Source organism: Lemur catta, chromosome 2, assembly GCF_020740605.2.
Source record: "Lemur catta isolate mLemCat1 chromosome 2, mLemCat1.pri, whole genome shotgun sequence".
NCBI classification, from domain to species: domain Eukaryota; kingdom Metazoa; phylum Chordata; class Mammalia; order Primates; family Lemuridae; genus Lemur; species Lemur catta.
This window is the reverse complement of record NC_059129.1, coordinates 61,068,361-61,089,023: the sequence shown is the minus strand read 5'-3', so window position 1 is coordinate 61,089,023 and position 20,663 is coordinate 61,068,361. Positions and strand designations below refer to the sequence as shown.

General features: G+C 35.0%; 1 protein-coding gene across 10 annotated transcripts in view; it reads right to left on the bottom strand.

Annotated features, from left to right (window-relative positions):
- Positions 1 to 20,115, bottom strand: part of LOC123632965 (muscular LMNA interacting protein) — a 240,116-nt gene extending 220,001 nt beyond the window's left edge. For 9 of the 10 annotated variants that reach the window (XM_045543769.1, XM_045543771.1, XM_045543774.1 and 6 more), the window contains exon 1: positions 19,940 to 20,094. In XM_045543769.1, the coding sequence (XP_045399725.1) occupies positions 19,940 to 20,002 (63 nt within the window). In that variant the 5' untranslated portion in view covers positions 20,003 to 20,094. Of the gene's footprint in view, positions 1 to 19,939 lie in introns of all 10 variants that reach the window. The other variant, XM_045543764.1, reaches the window with a different exon arrangement.
- Between the last annotated feature and the right edge of the window lie 548 nt (positions 20,116 to 20,663).

Here is a 20,663-nt window from a genome sequence, read left to right as displayed (position 1 = left end):
AGGAAAAGCAAATTACAAGCCAATATCCCTGATGAACACAGATGCAAAAATCTTCAGCAAAATAGTAGCAAATGGAATTTAACAGCACATTAAAAAGATCATACACCACGATCAAGTGAGACGCAAATGGTGTTGAGAAAGGTGGATATGCGCAAGAAGAAATTGAACCCTATCTCACAGATATATAAAAATCAACTCAAAATAAATTAAAGACTTAAACATATGATCTTAAACTGTAAAAATACTAGGAAAAAACATAAGGGAAAAGCTTTTTGGTATTGGTCTGGGAATGACTTATTAGATATGCTCCCAAAAGCACAGGCAAAAAAGCAAAAATAGATAAATAGGATTGCATCAAGCTAAAAAGCTTCTGCACAGCAAGGGAAACAATTAACAAAGTGAAGAGACAACCTATAAAATAGGAGAAAATATGTGTAAACCACACACATGATAAGGGGCTAATATCCAAAATATAGGAAGAATTCAAAAAATTCAATAGCAAGAAAACAAATAACAATATAAAAATGGGCAAAGGACCCAAACAGACATTTCTCAAGAGAAGACAAAGGCAAACAGGGACAGGGAAAGGTGCCCGACATCACTAATCATTAGGGAAATGCAAATCAAAACCATAATGAGATATCCCACATACCCACACATTAGAATGGTTATTATCAAAAAGACAAAAGATAACAAGTGTTGGTGAGAATGTGCAGAAAAGGGAACCCTTGTATACTGGTGGTAGGAATGTAAATTTATACAGCCAATATAGAAAACAGTATGGAGGTTCCTCAAAAAATTAACAGTAGAACTACCAGATGATCCAGCAATCCCACTTCTGGGTATATATCCAAAGGAAATGAATTCAGTATGTCAAAGAGATATATGCACTCCCCCATTCATTGTAGCATTATTTACAATAGCCAAGATAAGTGTCCATGGACAGACAAATAGGCAAAGAAAACATAGTACATATATACACAGTGGAATACTATTCAGCCTTTAAAAGGGAAATATTTTCATTTGTGAAAATGAATGAACCTGGAAGAAACTATGTTAAGTGAAATAAGCCAGGCACAGAAAGACAAATACTGTATGAACCCATTTATACGTGCAATCTAAAAAAGTCAAGTTCATAGAAAGAGAGAGTAGAATTGTGATTGTTGGGGGCTGAGGAATGGGAGAAATGGAAAGATGTTTGGCCAAGTGTACAAAGTTTCACTTATGCAAGATGAATAAGTTGTGAAAATCCACTATACAGCATAGTGCTTATAACTAACAATATTCTATTGCATAGTTAAAATTTGCTGAGAATGTAGATCTTAAATGTTTTCACAACACACACACCACACACACACAAAAATTGGTAATGATGTGAGGTGATGGATATATTAATTAGCTTAATTATGGTAATCATTCCACAGTCTATATGTATATTAAAATGTTATGTTGCATGCCTTAAATATATACAATTTCTACTTGTTAATTATACTTCAATAAAGCTGGAGAAAGCAATATATATGTTTAGCTAAAGGAATAGTTTATGATTAGACTGTTGATTATTTTATCTATATTCCTAAAGATTTACATAATTCAACTTAGCCACAAAAAAATATTTAGGGTGTCTCTTCAGAAAACTGGAGAATCACCTCACAATAAGCTTCACTTTATGTCAAGTACATATTGAAATGTATGTTTTGTTTTTATTTTTAATAAAAATGGGATTTTTATGTCTTTTTTCCAATGAGTAACATATCATTGATGACTTATTGTAATTAAATTAATTCTAATATTTTAATAGAGTAAAAATTTTTTTATTTTTTTTATTTCAGAATATAATGGGGGCACAAACGTTTTGTTTACATGGATTGCTTTTGTACTGCTTGAGTCAAAGTTATAAGTGTGCCTATCACCCAGATAGTGTACAGTGTACCCGTTAGGTATGATTTCACCCTCCCCTACCCCACCGCCTTCATGATTTCCGTTGAGTTTTACTTCCATGTGAACACATGAGTGTTGATCGGTTAGTTTCAATTTAATAGTGAGTACATGTGGTGTTTGTTTTTCCATTCCTGAGATACTTCACTTAAGAGGATGGTCTCCAGTTCCATCCAGATTGTTGCAAAAGGTATTAATTCATTTTTTATGCCTGAGTAGTACTCCATGGTGTACATATACCACATTTTATTAATCCACTCATGCATTAATGGGCACTTGGGTTGATTCCACATCTTTGTGATTGTGAATTGTGCTACAATAAACATTCTATTGCAAGGGTCTTTTTGATAAAATGACCTTTTTCCTTTGGATTAATACCCAGTAGTGAGATGGCCAGATCACATGGTAGGTCTACTGTGTGAATGGCTTGAATCTCCCACTCGAGAGACATAGGCTGGCTGAATGGATAAAAAAATACAAGCCAAGTATCTGCTGTCTCCAGGGAATGCATCTAACCCATAAGGACTCATTCAGACTCAAGGTGAAGGGATGGACAAAAATATTCCATGCAAATGGAAATCAAAAGAAGGCAGGTATAGCCATTCTCATATCAGATAATACAGACTTCAAATCAACAATACTAAAGAAAGACGAAGATGGATGTTATATAATGGTAAAGGAAGCAACTCATCAAGAAGACGTAACAATTCTAAATATTTATGCACCTAACACAGGTGCACCCAGATTCATAAAGCAAACTGTACTAGATTTAAACAAAGCAATAAATAGCAACATTGTAATTGCTGGAGACTTCAACACCCCACTGACAAAACTGGACAGATCCTCCAAGCAGAAAATAAATAAACACTGGACTTAAAAGAGACTCTAGAGCAAATGGGCCTAACAGACATTTACAGAACATTCTACCCAAAAACTACTGAATATACATTCTTTTCATCAGCACATGGAACATTCTCTAAAATAGATCACATGCTTAGGCCACAAAACATGTCTCATCTAATTCAAAAAAATAGAAATTATACCATATATCTTCTCAGATCATAGTGGAATAAAATTAGAAATCAACTTCGACAGAAATACTCAATTCTACACAAAGTCATGGAAATTAAACAACCTACTGCTGAACGATTATTGAGTCAAGGAGGAAATTAAGGGGAAATCAAAAGATTCCTTGAACTAAATTTTTAAAAAATTGTTTGTTCGTCCAGATCAAGTAAGTAGAGCTCTAGTCAACAGTCTGTCTCCACTAAGCAATATAACATGAAAGCTAAAAACATAAGCTCTTAGTCAATCATGACTTCAAGAAAAGAATGTGCTGGTTTCTCACTGTGTTACTTTGGACAAGTTGACCTTGCACAATTTGTTCCTCCTTTGCAAATTGAGACATACGTAAAAATAAGATGCTGAATAGCCTTCATGCATGCTTTTCTTCAGCAAAGGCTCTTCTCTGTCTCCTCCTAATCACACATCACCTCCAAAGAGAGGCTTTCCTGAACACTCTTGAGTAGTCACTGTTTACTCTCTCACCTCTATCAATCTCTACTCCTTCATCCTGTTTTATTTTCTTTTTACGTTTACAGTTACCTGAAATTACCTTGTTTATTCATTTGTTGAATGGATTATCCTGAGCCCTCTCAGTACCCCCCACGTTAATGCTGGTCCCACAACGACTGTGATCTACTTGGTCATGTCCACTCCTATATCCTCAGCACCTAGAATAATGTCTGATCTATGGTAGATGCTCAAAAGATATTTTCTAATAGATGAAAGAATACTAATGAATGAAAGTAAATAGCCTTATGCACATTAAGTGCTCAAAACTGAGAGGCAATCTCTAAACCTCTATGATTGTATTATATTCATCACAAAAATACAACTTGTTAAAAAATACCTGGGTTTTCAAATCCTCTTTCAGGCCAAATGTATTATGTTTGCATAGTCATAGTAACTGTCTACTAAGCAGGCATTTTCTGACTTTTAAATGCTCTAGCTATCTATTATTCAGTGTTGATCTAAAGATGTTTAACATTTTAGCATGGCTGAACAGTTCAGCATACAGCTCACTACAAACAGAACACATGCAAAGAGACATAGTTGATGCTTTCTGCACATATTATATACCACTATTTCTTTCAACTTCATTTTATAGATTCAAAAGATCAAGAGATATTGAATGATTTTAGGGCAGAATTAACCTACAGTGTTGTTCTTAATTTGATAACTTGCTTGTTTAGGTCGCTGAGTAAATAAACATTACACAATTTCACACGTGAAGCTAGCACCTATTCACTCACTTGAAATCAGATTCACAGTTTAGCACCATGCCTAAGAATCTTTTCTAATTTGTGCTTTAGTTGCCAATGTTCATTTCATTCAATCTTTAAATCTGAGAGACAAAATTGCCCACATTTGCACTATGCCAAAGGTGCATGATATCTTTCATTTTGAAAGACAAGTGAGCTCTGGCTTTGAGATCAGTCTTGGCCATTAATACACTTCAACAACATTCACCCATTTTAAATCCAACATATTTATTCCTCTTGAGTTATTTGTGTTTGTTTGTTTTTAAATGGCAGCTCCCAGCATGATTTTCAGAGAAGAATGATTTAAAGTTCATAAAATGTCATCACAATTTTCACTTTCTCTAACAAATTGCCCAGGAAACCAAGATGAAAGTGAAATTTAAATTACTTAAGGTTTTTTATATAACATGATCTAAAATTACTGGAAATACCAATTTTCAAAGATCTTATAGTTTTGCTCATATCTTTTATTAATGAAGCTTTTATTGTGTGAGGATCCAAAGGATATCAATCTTAAGAAATTATTTAAACTGGTTATATAGATTTTTATGGTTATTATATGCCTTTTGCTCTAGCCAGAGAAAAATTTCCCAATAGTAAACTCTACATCTATTAATTTGATGATGGGACTGCTTGTCTCTTGTGGGTATGTGATCAAAATCTTTGCTAGTTTTTAGTCTAATTTCCTTATGTGAAAAGTAAATGTACTTATTTACACATGTGACAAAAATGCTAAAATGGAAAACAATTTTAATTTGAATTATTGTGTATATCAAAAACTGATTTGTTTGCTGGATAATAAAATTAGGATCCTAAAAAAAGCAAAAGAAAATGAGATATAATACATGCTAAGAAATCAGTTGATAATGAACAAAGAAAAGTTCAGTAGAGCTTCTAAAGAACATCTGAAAGCAAAGACCAAAATGTCAGAAAGAGCAGTTTTCCAGACTTTTGGACTTCATGGATCAGTAATTGTTTTTAAGGAATTATCAAAATCTCATAAATATAAAAGAAATTTTAAAACTAAAAACATGAGGAAGTATATAATATCAAAAAAGGACAGTCCTTTTACTAAATTAAATAAACATAAATTATTTTATTAAAAACATACATTGTTCTTATTTTTCTCATTTACTCTAGAGTGAGTAAAACCTTGTCACAAACAAGCACTAACCCACAAACCATTTTTGGCATCCAGTCTTCTAGAGAACACCATGAATGAACAAGGCGCTTCTGAGACCTGCTTTCTCTGTCTTAAAAGATCTCTTTCCAAGGAATTTTAAGTCTTCTAATCATAGGTAAAAGGAACCGTCATTATAAAACTAATAACCTTAATTTAAACCGGAGTCAGATCAGAGAACAAATGTCCACTGATGGGTTATCAGAGGGCACATGGAATAGTCTAGTATGTCCCCTTACTCAGGTTACTTTTATGGGTCCTCACACCACGCGTTAGAACCAGAGCTGACCTCTGGTGCAACTCTGAGGGGACTGAGGAGTGAGGTGAAGTGTGAGCAAGCATTTTCTGAACCTCAAATGTACTGATCTAGGTGATTTCATTATTTAATCTCACATTAAATCACAAAAATATTGTCAGTAGATATTAATTACAATTCTCAAGTACAATACAACAAATCTGAGGATTACTGAAAACAAATTGCCAAAGACAACTCCATAGCTGGAAGGTATCAGAACTGGAATTCAATCTTAGATGGAATGAAACATGATGTTTTAAGCACTTGGCACTGGTGACTTGGTTTTGACCATTACCCACAACCCTCCTCTGTGAGGACCAGGTATCTCTTTTTCAGAATAATCTTTCTCCTATAAAAATGTAACTCTAGGTTGCTGACCTTTGCTTTCTCAACAAATCTGATAAACTTCTGCAAATTTACCAACACCTTCCAAGGATATGCAGACGACTCCTCCCCTTTTAATACATATCTCCACTTTACAACAGCAATGCCTTTACCCAAAACTATAGTAGAGGACAATATTATTGTTTGGAGACACCTTTCCAGGCCTCTTTCATCATTCTTTAGACATCCCTCTCTCTCTTGCTATCACACACACGTGCACACACGCATGCGCAAACACAAGCATCCACTCAGTTTTGGTGTCTTGTAAATATCCTTCAATATGAAATCCCCTATATGTCCCCACTTAATCATGCTGGGTTACAGGGTTAATACAGGAAAGTCACAGAAGATTGGCAAGAGTCCAGATACCAAGTATGTACAATCTATGCATGTGGAGCCAGAGCTGTATGACATGTCCTCGGCTTCTTAGGATCACAGAAGCATTATGAGCATTATCACCAATCCTTTTCAGAGCATACACAGAATCATCAATCAAAAAAGTACAAAAGTAGTCAATGATATGGGAAAAAAAAATTCAACCTATTAGAGACTCCCTTCCGGCAGCCCAAACACTGACTATTCATAGTCCCAGGTGTCAACCAAGGACAAGATCAATAAATATCACAAACATCTGTATTTGTGTGACTCTCAAAGGATAATATTAAAGAAACATTTCTTACATCCTGGCATTGTCTGTAAGTTCCCAAGAAGGTATATGTGTTTCTCCCCTAACCCCAATATCTCTGCAGCAAAGTATTGATTTCCACTTTGTAGCTACTGAGTAGAACCTATTCTAGACCTTATTTCCCTCATTCCCCATTCCATGGCTAATCTGAAACTTTCCATAGCTATTGTGTGAAAGAAAAATAGATATTTATTAAACTAAGTGAATATATTTGGAGCATTTTAGACTACTCCATAAATACAAGTCAATTATCCCAATATTTTTTCCATTAAAACTTTGATGACTGACTGCAATTATAGGAAAAGAAAATGTCAAGATTTTAACTTGTTATTTCTCACAACAACCCTTTGACATAGATACTATTATTATCTTCATTTCATAGATGAGGATTCTGGATCATGAACTTAAATGTACAATGACAAGCAGTAAAGCTTTAAAAAATAGGAGAATATTTTAAGACCTAGGACTAAGTTAAGAGTTATTGTATTTGATACCAAAACCATGATTCATAATAAAAAATGATAAATTGGACCTCAGCAAAATGAAAAACTTTTTTCTGCAAAAGATCCTGTTGTAAAAGGATGAAAGACCAGCTACAAACTGGAAGAAAATATTTGCAAGCCACATATACAACAAAGAACAAGTGTGTAGAATAAATTTTTTTAAATCTCTTAAAACTCAGCAGAAGAACACAAACAACCCAATTGAAAATGGACAAAAGATCTGAACAGACAGTTCACCAAAAAAGATATATGGATGGCAACTAAGTACATGTAAATGTATTCAGCACCCTTTGAAGTTTTTTAAAAAAGCTTCAAAATGATTCTCTGAGCTTATACACTAATAGAAATCTGAAAGAACACAATTTAACATTAGCTGAATAGAAATTATTTTAGATATCCTCTTTTTTTGTTTTTTGATTTGCATTTAAGACCAGACAGTAATAGTTGACCAATGATTAGGTCCCCAAAAAAGTACCCAAAATTTTGCTGACAGTTTCTTGTGATATAAAAGTTATCACCTAATTGTATTTCTAATGAAATTTCAATATGTTATTCAAATATATTTCCATATTTAAAGGGAGATTGTTTTAACTTATATTAAGTAAATTTAGGAGAATATTAAAGTACTATTACTTATTTAGTATATATAGTAGTAATATTTTATTCTACTTCACTATGGCTAAACATTAGTCTAATCTTTCAAGAATAAAATGATAAAGGCCTCATGAGGTAAATGTCAGCTTTGATTATATGTCAGAGTAAACACAAACTACGTGTTTGCTCCAAGGGAACAGGAAATCATCACGAAGGGGTGCTGGGGAGTTGAGGTTCTAGGTCTACCATGAGAGGGGTATAGGTGCCGTTAGGAGAGCGGATCTGGACTTACACTGGCCTGAAGCCAAACTCTTCCACTTCCTCGCTCTGTGTCCTGGGCAACTGACTTAAGATTTAGTTTCTTCAACTGCAAAATGGGAATGGTGTCATCTGCCTCCTAGAGGTGTGGTGAAAACTGCAAGGACGTTGCTTTATATGCTTCTCAGAACTTGGAACATGCTCTGGCTATACCCTCAGAATGAGTTTCTTTCTGAGAGGCTCTTTGCTTGTCTCTTGAAAACAGTCCTGGCAGAGTGCCAAACTATGATACCAACTCTCTAGATGTGGCCAAATCCTAAGGTGAATTCAGCTTAGGCTTAGCTTGGAATCTCTGACACTTAGCAAATCAGATAAAGTGCATGACACATGCATGTGTACACACACACACTCAGACGCATAAAAGCCACACACCTATGCAGCTCAAACAAGGTTTGTCGAGGGCCACTTTCCACATATCAGGCTCACTAGGTGCCAAAACCATGCAGATCCTTAAGGAACTTGCAATCGGCTGGCAACCAAGACTGAATAGGTAAAAGGTTGAAATCAGCCACGGTTTTCATAAACCTGCTCTCAGATGAAGAATAAAGCACCAAATAACAGACGACATTGCATTCTTCTCTGACCCAATCTCATCAAGTCACCAAGATCATAAAAATGTGAGGTTACAGTATTGCAAAACAAAAAAATTACTCTGAGCAATTTGAAATTTTGGTAAAACTGAAAAATAGAATTCAACCCATAGTATTTTTACCTTTATTGGGGCTATTAAAATTCTAGGATGTGACTAATAGGGATATGCTGCACAAATATATTCACTGATTTACATGTTAATGTTCTACTCACATGCCTGATCCATTCCACTTTGCATAACATCTGTGCTTTTGTAGGGAAAAAAAAATAAACAATGCATTGTCCATCATACGATGCCTTTAAATTTCCTTATATCATGTTATCATATTAGTAACTAATTCCCTTACTGTGTACTATTTTTTAATTTTATGAGAAATATTGCAATAAAAATCATTATAACAAAATATTTGTATATTCTTTGCTTCCTAGAAATTCTTAAAGTTACCTGGCCAGTAGGTCTGTAAATAGTTAAGGCCTCAACACATATTATACTCCAGAAAATCTGTACCACTTTGTAAGCCCTACCTGCAATAGATGAGACTATATTTTATAGAAAAATTCTTAAATAAAAAAATTAACTACTAGGAGTGCTGCTTTCCCAGGAAAATATCTGATGTGCAAGGCATAAAAATGCCAGATGAAGGTAAGAGGCATATATTCTATCCTGAGCAGAATAAATAGTTTGGGGGTTAGAACTTCTTTGAATCAGACCATGCTGTTATATTTACATTAATAGTTATAACTATTTATATTCTTCTTTTGAATATTCCATGGGCATACACATGCATCAGTATGCTTTCCTTAACTCTCCTTTACTTACTTAAATTCTTCCTGAGCTACAAATATCCAACCTTGTTAAGTCTAGCAGCTTTGGGTTTGTTTGTTTGTTTTTCATTAATTGTATGAGCTGCATATTAGCCATGGCCCTCATTATTTGCACCTCACAATGTAGCCATTTATTCTTATCTCTATATAATACTTGCATTCGTGTAATATAATTAGTCTCCACTAGGACTAGGCCAGAATGTCATTCCAAATAGACACGTTTTACACATTCTTATATTTGAAACTTTGTCACTCTTCACAGGACAGAGATAAAATTACAATTTGATAAAGTTTCGATGACGGCACACTTCCTAGTGGGAAAGTAAGCATTGTCCCTGGTTTAACAGTTAGTTTGAAATCACACGTGGTTCTGTCTGAAGAAAACAATCCCCAGTCATAAGCCCAGAGTTTGTAGAGACAGAAGCAGCAACTTGTACACCACTGTGATTCTCATTTCTCTAATGGCTACCACTCATTGAGTGCTAACTGCATAGGTGCTTTTCAAATATTTCCACATTTTTAGTCCATGTGACAGCTCTGTGGGGCAAGTCATAGCCCATTTTACAGATGAGGAAACTACAGCTCATTTAGGTTGAGCACCGAAGAGGCAAGATTTGAATCCTGAACCCAGAGCCCCTGCTTTTAACCACTAAAATCACTATGGCACAAAGAAAGAGAGTAAAGACTACAACTGTCAGACAGGCTACAATTTTCAAACCTTTAGAAAGGGCATAATATTAGTTATGTGATTAAAATTTTTGGCATGCCATGTAAAATAGCTTATGCAACAGCTTCACATAGTGCCATTTGTATCTTGTCTTGGTCCATTCATGTGCTATAATAAACTACCTGAGACTGGATAATTTGTAAAGAACATATATTTATTCCCTTACAGTTCTGGAGATGTCTGGGAAGTCCAAGATGAAGGTACCAGCAGCTTTGGGGTCCTGTGAAGGCTCATTTCTCATAGATGGTGCCTTCCAGGAGTCTTCACATGGTGGAAGTGACAGAAAGCAAAAAGGGGAGGAATGGTGTGTCCTCACAAGGCACAAGGGCAGAAGAGAATGAACCTACTTTCTCAAGTCCTTTCATAAGGGCCCTAATCTCATCCAATAGGGCTCCAATCTCACGACTGATCACCTTTTAAAAGCTCACCTCTTAATACTATCACACTGATGATTAAGTTTCAGTATATAAATTTTAAGGGACACATTCAGACCGTAGCATCTCTCAACAAAGAATAAACGATGCTCCACAGCACTCATCACCTATTGAAAAGATTTTCCGACACAAACAGAGCATGGAGGGAGAGCTTTAAAAATAAACTGAGGGGCTTCTGGTTCAAGATGGCTGATGGAACACTCATGTTTCTCTCCTATTCTTCCCTTGACCCCATTAAAATGAGAGTAAAGGAATTCAAAGAATAAACCCACAATAATAAAAGATCTGCCCATGGGAGGAAAATCAGTATGAAAAAGTACTTTGTAAATTTCTGGAAGATGAAAAGGAGATGGAGGTAGATTGCCAAATGAAGCCAAGCTGCCAGGAAGAGACCCTAATAAATGCCTTTCCAAAGCACAGAGGGCCAGAGTCAAGGAAGTCAAATTCCACAAAGGCATGACTGTGAAGCGGGACAGAAAAGAAGGGAATGCATTGAAAGTCTCTTTAGAACCAGCTCCTTCTTCTCCCTCCCCACCCCACTCAATGGAGTTCCAGCAGCCGGGTTAACAAGCCGCATGCAGAGGACTCCCAGGCTGAACGGGTGGATGAATGAATGAACGAGCAGAAGCAGATGGAACAATAAAACATGCAGGAATTCCCACACTGAAAACTGAGTGCAACTGGAAAAGCAAAAGAGGAATGAAAAAGTTTTTATTTCCCATATTGCCTTCACACATTCTGAAAGAACGCCCCACTCTCTGGATAAGCTTATTAATTCATGCTGACATTTTCTCCCTTCAGCCTCCCACTGCAACCTGATATCCCCAGAGAAATTATAACAGGTTCAGGAAAGCAATCCTACGGGCTCTCTCACCTGCTCTCAAGATGAATGTCATCAAGTTAGTATTTAAAATCACAAGGTGGTCTCTGAATTGCTACATTCTGACAGCCACAAGGGTGCTAGGTCTATTTTGGAGAACAACCTGGGAGTGATGTCTTCCCCAGATGCTACACGTGCAAGAAGACACCATTAACTGAGAAGAAAATTGATGAAGGGACCCTTGAGAAATTTTTACATTATAAATAATAACAAAAGACCGCCAATTAAACCACAAACATCCTGTAACCATTTTCTCTTAAAATCATCTCCTTATTTTTAGGAAGGTCACACAGCAAAAGAAAGCAGATGACGCTCTAATGTAATTCCATCACTAATACAACAGTCTATTTGTCATTCCCTTAGGGGAGCCGTACTTGGGACAGAGAGACTAGCTATGTAATTGTAATTCCCACAATGAGAACCTAGACAATATTTCGCCGCACGTAGTGTGTTATAAATGTCACTGTGAACGCACGGCTCGGTTAAAGCCTGCAATCCATCTATCTCCCTTCTGTTATTCACCAGCACACAAAGCTGTATCAAAAGATCTATTCAAACAGTGCATCTCAGACTCACATTATCAGCAGCCCTTGCTTTAATTAGCAGTGGTTTTCAAAGGACCGGATGGCTTCAAGAACTTCATTTCAACCGTAAAGTAGAAATCTGAATCTTTATCAGTTTCAGTTCTGAACTCTCAGCCCCTTTCCCTGGGTTCTAATTGACACAGCCCGCATTTTTCTTAAAGGAAGAAAGAAAATGAAAATGGTGGCTAGAATTTTGCCATCCACCTGCGTCCACTTTTTCCTCAACCTTTCAATGATGCCAAAGTGCTAAAATTAAGGTTGCAAAGGGACTAAGATATCTGTGTCAGGTATGTTGCAGAGAGTGGTAAGAACTACAAAAAGGAATGAATGAGAGCTGAAGAAACCATTTTAGAGAGAACATTAAAAACACAGATCTTACGTATATACATATATTAATTTTTATTCCTAATGAAACCACGGCACCCACTTCATTTTACGTAATATTATAAGAAAATAGAATGTGCTATTTTGACATTTTGATACTAATATTGAGGCACTTACATGCTACTTTCTTAAACTATTCCACAATTTTCACCCATGATCCAACTCCTGAATCTTTGTTTCTCAGTGAAAACGTAGAAAAAAATATACAATTTAATTCCTGAGGTACTAAACTGTGAATTTTCTATAGTAACAGGAAAGTTTCATCTAATAACAAAGACTTCTGTTTTACATCTGATCAGTGATGATATAAAAATATAAACTATTTCAAGGTTCCTAATGTTTGAATAAATAGGCATCGTTTGGTAAGGAAGGGATTAAATAAATCTGCGGCCAGAGGACATTTTTCGTAGACTTATAAAATGCTAGAGAACATAGCAATCTTTGCAAACCCAATCCAACTTCTCACTTTGTATAAAAGGAAGCCAAAGGTTAAGTGATTTGTCAAAGGCCACACAAACACAACTTTAATAGTGGTCTCAGATCCAACATGCTCTTCACCACACTAGATGGCACTTAGAGAGAGAAAGCCTCTTCTTTAGAATAAGGAGTCTTCATCACTATCAACACACACACACACCCCAAAGACACAGATCTTTCATTTTGATTTTGATAGGTATTTTAGGATGGTACTCAGAACACCTGTATGCACTCATCTCCCCTGATTCATTTTTCCAGTCTCACCTCATTCTACAACGATGTGCATTAGGACTTCAATTCTCACTGCTTAGTAATTTCCCATTGATCCCCATGGTCCACCACCATTACAGCATCTCACCGCCCTTCTCCTTTAGTTTTCTATTTCATGCTACAGATTCTTCAGGAATTCCTGGCTCAATGGAGAGGAGGCCAGAAAGAGGTTAGGGTAGAATTATTTCTTATGCAAAAGGCATTTAAGAGCAACTATTTAGCTTTTCACTTTGGCTTGCCAAACGATCAGGATTCATGGTTCCTGTTTACAACCATACATCTTCACCTGGGGTCAAACCAGATTTTTTTTTATTATTTGTAATGCTTAACAGAAGTCTCAGTTCTTTGGAAAACATCGTCTTAATCAGTAAACTCTCTAATATCTGGCACAGAAAGATCGATCCTACAACTTCTTTATTGACTTCTCAGAAAGTTCTTGTCTCCCTAAGAAATGGGTATAAATTAATTAATCTTACTAAAAATTCAGAAGTGACGCTGAGCTCAGAAATTCAGGGAATCCTGAATTCTCTCCATTTGCCTTCCAGTTTAGGGATACTTACTGAGAAACTTATCATAAAATTTTGTTCTCTACCCCCCATTTGTTTTTTTGAAACTTCCACAGAGTATTTTGGATGTCAGCTTATTAGAGAACTCTGGTCCTCTCTGAAGAAAAGTGGGTAATAAATCTAAAATAAACTAATGATGAATGGGTCACCTTGAGAAATGTGCCAGGTAGAGGGGTATGATGTACAGCAGGCAACACAAACATGTCAGGGAGAACAACTGTATTCTTAAAAATTCTGGAGAGCCTACCTTTGCCCATGATAGTGTCATCCATAAAATCAAACATGAGCCAGCAGAATAGGGGAGTTAAGGTTTGGAGGCAAAGTAACTCACCTCCTCTACTATCAACATTATCACTCAGACAGAAAGAACATACAAGGCAACTTTACCAGTCAAATCCAGAACACAACAAGAGTCATTGGTCAACTCTACAAGCAGCATAAAAATGGAAGGAGGTTTCCAAAATAAATAATCCAATGCCAAAGAAAATGAAATATTATTGTTTGCTTTCATCTCTCATTCATTTTGATCATCACCAAAATTAGCTTATTAAAAATTGATGCAATCAGTTATGCTATAAAGATACATAGACCTAGTACTTTACCTCCAGACATTTACCAATTATTAAATTTATCTTAAATTTGTTACTTATTATATGAAGTTGCCTTACAAGGAAAGATGTATAGATCAGAAACAATATTCAAGCCATACTGAAAATAATACCTAGATAACACATCAGAAACATCAGCAGGATAAATTTTTTTTCACGTCTGTCAGGGCCTACAGAGTGCCTGTTACCAATGACTCAAGTTAAGCATACTTAGAAAGAAAAATAAATATTAAATAGATATGTAGATATTATGATGGAATGAAATATGTCACTGCATAAAATGCTTTACAATTATTCCTATCAAGACATTTGGATGAGTAATTATAGATTTGCCACCATAGTCTATGTGAGAAATTGGTATGTGTATGGTTTTTATACTTAGATATTTCTGAGCTATTAAAACTTATTATTATTATTCTATAAAGTTCTTAAAAATAATCAAAGCATAATAATTGCATTCAGGCTAGGGCTTTCTTCACTATGTGTGTTTCCACTACAGTCTTCAGTACTCTATCTTGTTCAAAACAGGTGTTCAGAAAGTGTGTTGATTTGAAATTCTCTTTTTGTTTTTTCTGTGTACATTTCTACCTAATAGACACTAGGTTGCATCTCTGAAGATGCTCACCACCAAAACTCAAACTTGTCATCAAATAATGACATCAGGAATCACAACCAAACACTAATCCCATGTTTTCTGTTTGCAACAGATTTCTTCTTAGAAAGTAAATAATTTTATATGTACTAATGAATCTATGAATTAATAACTAATTTAACCTTATTTAAAGAGCTACCCTTCACTGAATTATCATGGAATTTTAAAATGTACAATTTTTGTATTTTTATGCTTTACCAATGGTTTTTTCAATCTCTTTTCTATTTTATTATTTTTAAAAATAAGCAGAATGAAACTTTTTTTCTGAAATTGAGAAGAATGCTTTGTTGTGAAATCACAAATAGATTTACATATGCTTGGGTAAGTCTTTCATCCTCAAATTCAAAAAACATAAAATCAATTTAATATAAAAAGTATAATTTAAATTATATAAAATATAAGTTTTCAGCTCCTTACATCAGATACTTCTGTTAAAAAACTCATTGTCGGCCGGGCGAGGTGGCTCACGCCTGTAATCCTAGCACTCTGGAAGGCCGAGGCAGGTGGATCGCTTAAGGTCAGGAGTTCGAGACCAGCCTGAGCAAGAGCGAGACTCCGTCTCTACTAAAAATAGAAACAAATTAGCTGGCCAACTAAAATATATATAGAAAAAATTAGCCGGGCATGGTGGCACATGCTTGTAGTCCCAGCTACTCGGGAGGCTGAGGCAGGAGGATTGCTTAAGCCCAGGAGTTTGAGGTTGCTGTGAGCTAGGCTGACGCCACAGCACTCACTCTAGCCCGGGCAACAAAGTGACACTCTGTCTCAAAAAAAAAAAAAAAAAAAAAACAACTCATTGTCAGATGACCTATGCTCTTCCTCAATCTCAGTTACTTTTACTCAAGGAAGCAATATTTATGACTTTCAGAAATTGACTACTGTGTTGATTTGATTCTACCAAGCTTTAATATAAAATCAGTTGGATCACATATCCTTCTTGTTATTATTATTATTATTATATTATTAAACATTCATTATTTGGAAAGATAAAATTGTCTCTTGAGACATATTATACTAATGCAATAGAAATAATTAGATTTATGCATGAGGTCCGTTCTTATCTCTTCAAGAAAGCAACTATTTTTATACCAGAATGTCCTGAGGTACATGACCATTTTGCTGTATTAACATGAGTTGTTTCTTTTTATTATCAAATTTCAGTTGAAGATAAATATATGTGAAATTCTTTGTTGAAGCATTTAATAATCTAAAAGAGAAGTAGTTTAAAAAGTAGTCAGGATTTGTTGCCTTAGTTTCATTAATACTTATTTATTACGACATACTAAATAGAACCTAGTACTTATTTCTTAAACTATTCCAGAAGTAACCTCATGTTATAGATACAAATGACAACCAGCTTGAATTTATTGTTCTGTGTATCATTAGTCTGAAAATGTAACTCATAAATAAAATCAGACTATTAGTTCATATGTTAACACATCATTTCCTAAAATATGTTCCAGAGAATACTAGTTGGTTAGAATGCTCACTGTTGCCACACACACATTAAAAAGCATTGCATTGGTAGGTAAGTTTAAGAAACCCTAGATTAACCTTCAGTATGTTAAAATACTAATATGAGTCTTCAAGGGGAAATATAATATACTGCTTACTGCATCCCCTGTGCAGTGTTTCCTGAATGTTCTAGAGACAGACCAGAAACCACTTTTGTGGAGCAGTTCCGAAAATCAGAAGTTCCTAGGAACATAGTTTGGGAAACACATGACAGGAAAAATAAAAGATTCATCTCGACACCAATTATTGTGGAACAAATCAAACTAATATATCTTATACAAAATTATTCCTTCCCTTCCTCCACTCCCTACTACTTTCTACAAAAATTAGCTTTTATATTATCTGGTTTTTTAGAATCAATGACTAAGCTATTCAACCTGGCTTAATAGCTGGTTTTTCACGGGGTGGAAATGTCCTTTGAAGTCCATGCTAGTTCATTTTTCTTTTTTGTGTTTGAAAAATTGGGATCATATCAACCAACTTATGAGAAATTTCATTTGGCATTAGTAGATTTAAGAAATTTTGAAGGATTTTAGTGTCACTCTTTTTTTCTAATTATCTCATGATGAATAGATGTACATACAAGAGGCACCTTCAACTGGTGAGCACCCAGGAATCTTTACTTTTAATCAGCAAACACCAAAAAGTTCAGCACAAAAAAATCAATACTTAAAAGTAGCAATTCCCTCAGCCAGGGTAAGGTAAGATTTATACTGGATGTGTAGCAAAGAATCCTATTTTACTTTTGTCTTTCTCTTTGGGCAGAATAAACTGATGAATTTCAAAATTCTGCAGACTGTTGATTTTCTTGTCTGCTATAGATCTTACCTTAGAAATGTTTTTCAAATAAAGCCAATCATGCGTATTGCTTTCATTTTGTGACATATATTGTAACACTGTTCATTATAAAGATTCTTATGAGAAATGCAGTTTTAATTTTGAACAACATACATATTATAATTTGGTAATACCATAATGTACACATATTTAAAATTTTTGTCTTCTTTTAAAAATCATACTTTTACAAACTTTACTATTTATGATAAGTAAATTGAATAATTTTCAGAACACAATGAATTCCACAAAAATACATTTTAAATGGTCTTCAGCAACCTAGCCAGTCATACTATATTTCATTGGTATTAATGTGAAACACAATGCTCTGTGAATTGAAGTTTTTGAATACTTATTCACATAAATAGCCAACATGTTTAACTAAAATAATTTTTACTGGAAACTCTCAAAGATATATATTTTCCAGCTCTCTTAAATAGAAAAGACTGAGCATAAGCTAACCTTTTCTTGATAACACAGCATCATCAGAACTCCTGTGTGAAAGGGTGTGAGTTACAGTGCTCTATTTGCCCGTAAAATCTGTGTTCCCTCACTGAGAATGGTCTCTTCTCAATGTAAGTCGGATGTTCTTATGCCTTCTGATCTGCCACCACATTTTCCCCTAATCTTCCAGACCACAGAGGCTGCCCTTAGGCCTCTGCTACAGAGCACTGTGCCTGAGTTTTGTGACACCTATCTCCCCTAAGAGGTTTTTGCTCACTTCTAGATGTATAGCTGTGTTAAAGGTAGAGTCATGCATGCAGAATGAGTGACTTTCCAGAAAGTGAAATGTTAATACATCACATCACTTCAAACAATAAGAAACCATCTTCACTTTGCACACTTGCCCCGTGTCTACTATGTTTCCTTGCAAAACTTCCTGTAATATTGCCAGGAAACTCAGGGTTGAATTTCACACTAATTCACAGCAACTCTTCATTCGTGTATTTATTTATTCCCTATCTGGTTCCACAAAGGTTTTATGACAACTCAGCCTCTATGCTTAGCATATCCGAGTTTTCCTTTTACTTCGAAATGCATTTCAACTTTCTCTTTCTCTCTTATTATCCTTTGGGTATTTCCTTTTTAAGTAAAACAGGCCAAAACCAGTTTGAAAACAGGCTCAGGCTAGGGGCATCACATGCATTATAGCTTTTAATCTTCACAAAAGCCTTCAAATGAGGTATCACTATCCCCCATCTTACAAATTAGTTAACATAGACTCAGAAAGGCTAAACAAAATCCTATAGTCTTATGTTTAGCAGTTGTAAAGTGAGAATTTTCACCAAGATCTGTCTGACTCAAAATCCTTGGTTAGCTCTACAGTGACACACGGCCTTTTAAAACAGCCAAAAAGCAAAATAGTCTGTGGGCATTACATGTTTGGACAATCACCTAGAGCAGAAGTCCACAGTTGATAGTCAAAATGATGACCTGAATCCTTTAAGAAAAGGTTATATTTTATCCAATGTATTTCTCTAAGACCTCAAGATTCTAATATATTCAGGTGTTTTAAACCTGGTATGATTCATTTTTACATTTTTCAAGTTATGATATCATTAATAGTACATAAACCTCCACTTTAGACATCCAGAACAATGCATTCCCATGAGTTCAGTCTTATAGTCAATACAGTTTTACTTTTGCCACTTGAACTGCTATTAAAATTAGTCATACCCTGTTCTAATGTTAACTCTGTCATCACAGTACATTTACAAACATAATTAGCCACCTATACCCATTAGATGAGCCACGGACAGCACATTCTACTCAAGATTATAGTACGTTTTGTGTTCAAGCAAATAGAAGTTACCATTATTATTTACTGACATTTATTTGTTTAGCATCAAGGCAAAGTTACTTCCACAACTTCTACAGCAAAAACAAATAAAAGAAACTTTCTGAAGAGTAAACGTTATCCTAATAACAGAATTTCATTAAACTTACTTCATAACACACTAAAATATTCTATGATACTTATATATTTTCCTTGACACATATTTCTGGTATCTGCAAGAGAAATTGGACTTTGAACACTTGCTAAGCTTCATATTAATAAATAAAATAATCTTCCAGTATTGAGACAATCACAAGAAGGGCTCAGAATAAATAGATTCCAGTTTCTAAAAATGAAGGTAAACCACATCATTTAACTAACCAAATTTACCCACATAATAGCGATGAAATTTTACGTGTAACTTTATTACATTGTTTTCAGGAAAGCCCATGGAACTCATTTATTTCAAGTTTGTTGACCAGCAAACATGGAAACATGGGCTGCCTAGTACAACTTTTCCAATCTGTGACAGCTGCTCTTTTACCCTGCCAATTTCATTATAAATCTGTGTGTGCTAAATCTCACAAGTCTTACCGTCAGTTTCTCCTCTAAATTCTTGTTTAATACGCTTCCTTTTTCATGCTTTTCAAATTCCATGTTGAAAGAGAATGAGAGAGAGAGAGAGACTGAGAGACACAGAGGCTCAGATTCTGTCTAGAAAATGATTTGACCTGCTTACATGTTAGATATTACAGGACATTCCAAGTTGTGAGAACCTAGGACACTATCAGAAAGCCCTAGCGATAATTTCTGGTTAGCTAGTGTTTCCATTTATAGATGTTCAAACCCCATAAACAGAGCACTGAAGAGAAGTCAGGCAGCTGGCCTTAGATAATGATAAATGTCCCTAGATATAAAAGCAAACTCTTCAACAGAATATTCCAACAGGTTAGGCTCCCTAAACCAAGAAAGATGTATATGACAAAAAGCCACTATCAAAGAATTCATTAGTAGCTGATGCAACAAAATAAAATATACTCTAGTACCTACTAAATCAGTTAAAAAGAACAAATGTGATAGTCACATAGCAAATAGGAATCAGCCAGTCTAGTTCTTCCAAATTCCAATTTATGTCCTGCTAGTGCAGACATTTATACATTACTTTGTAGATCAAAAAAAAAAGTAGCTTAAAGAGAAAGAGCAAAAGGACAGCAAATTAAAACTATAAAGACACACAACACATAATTCAAGGGGTCCTGCCAGTTGTATTCCATGAAAAGATGGCAAACGATGTTTAGAAACACTATAAAGTAAAAGT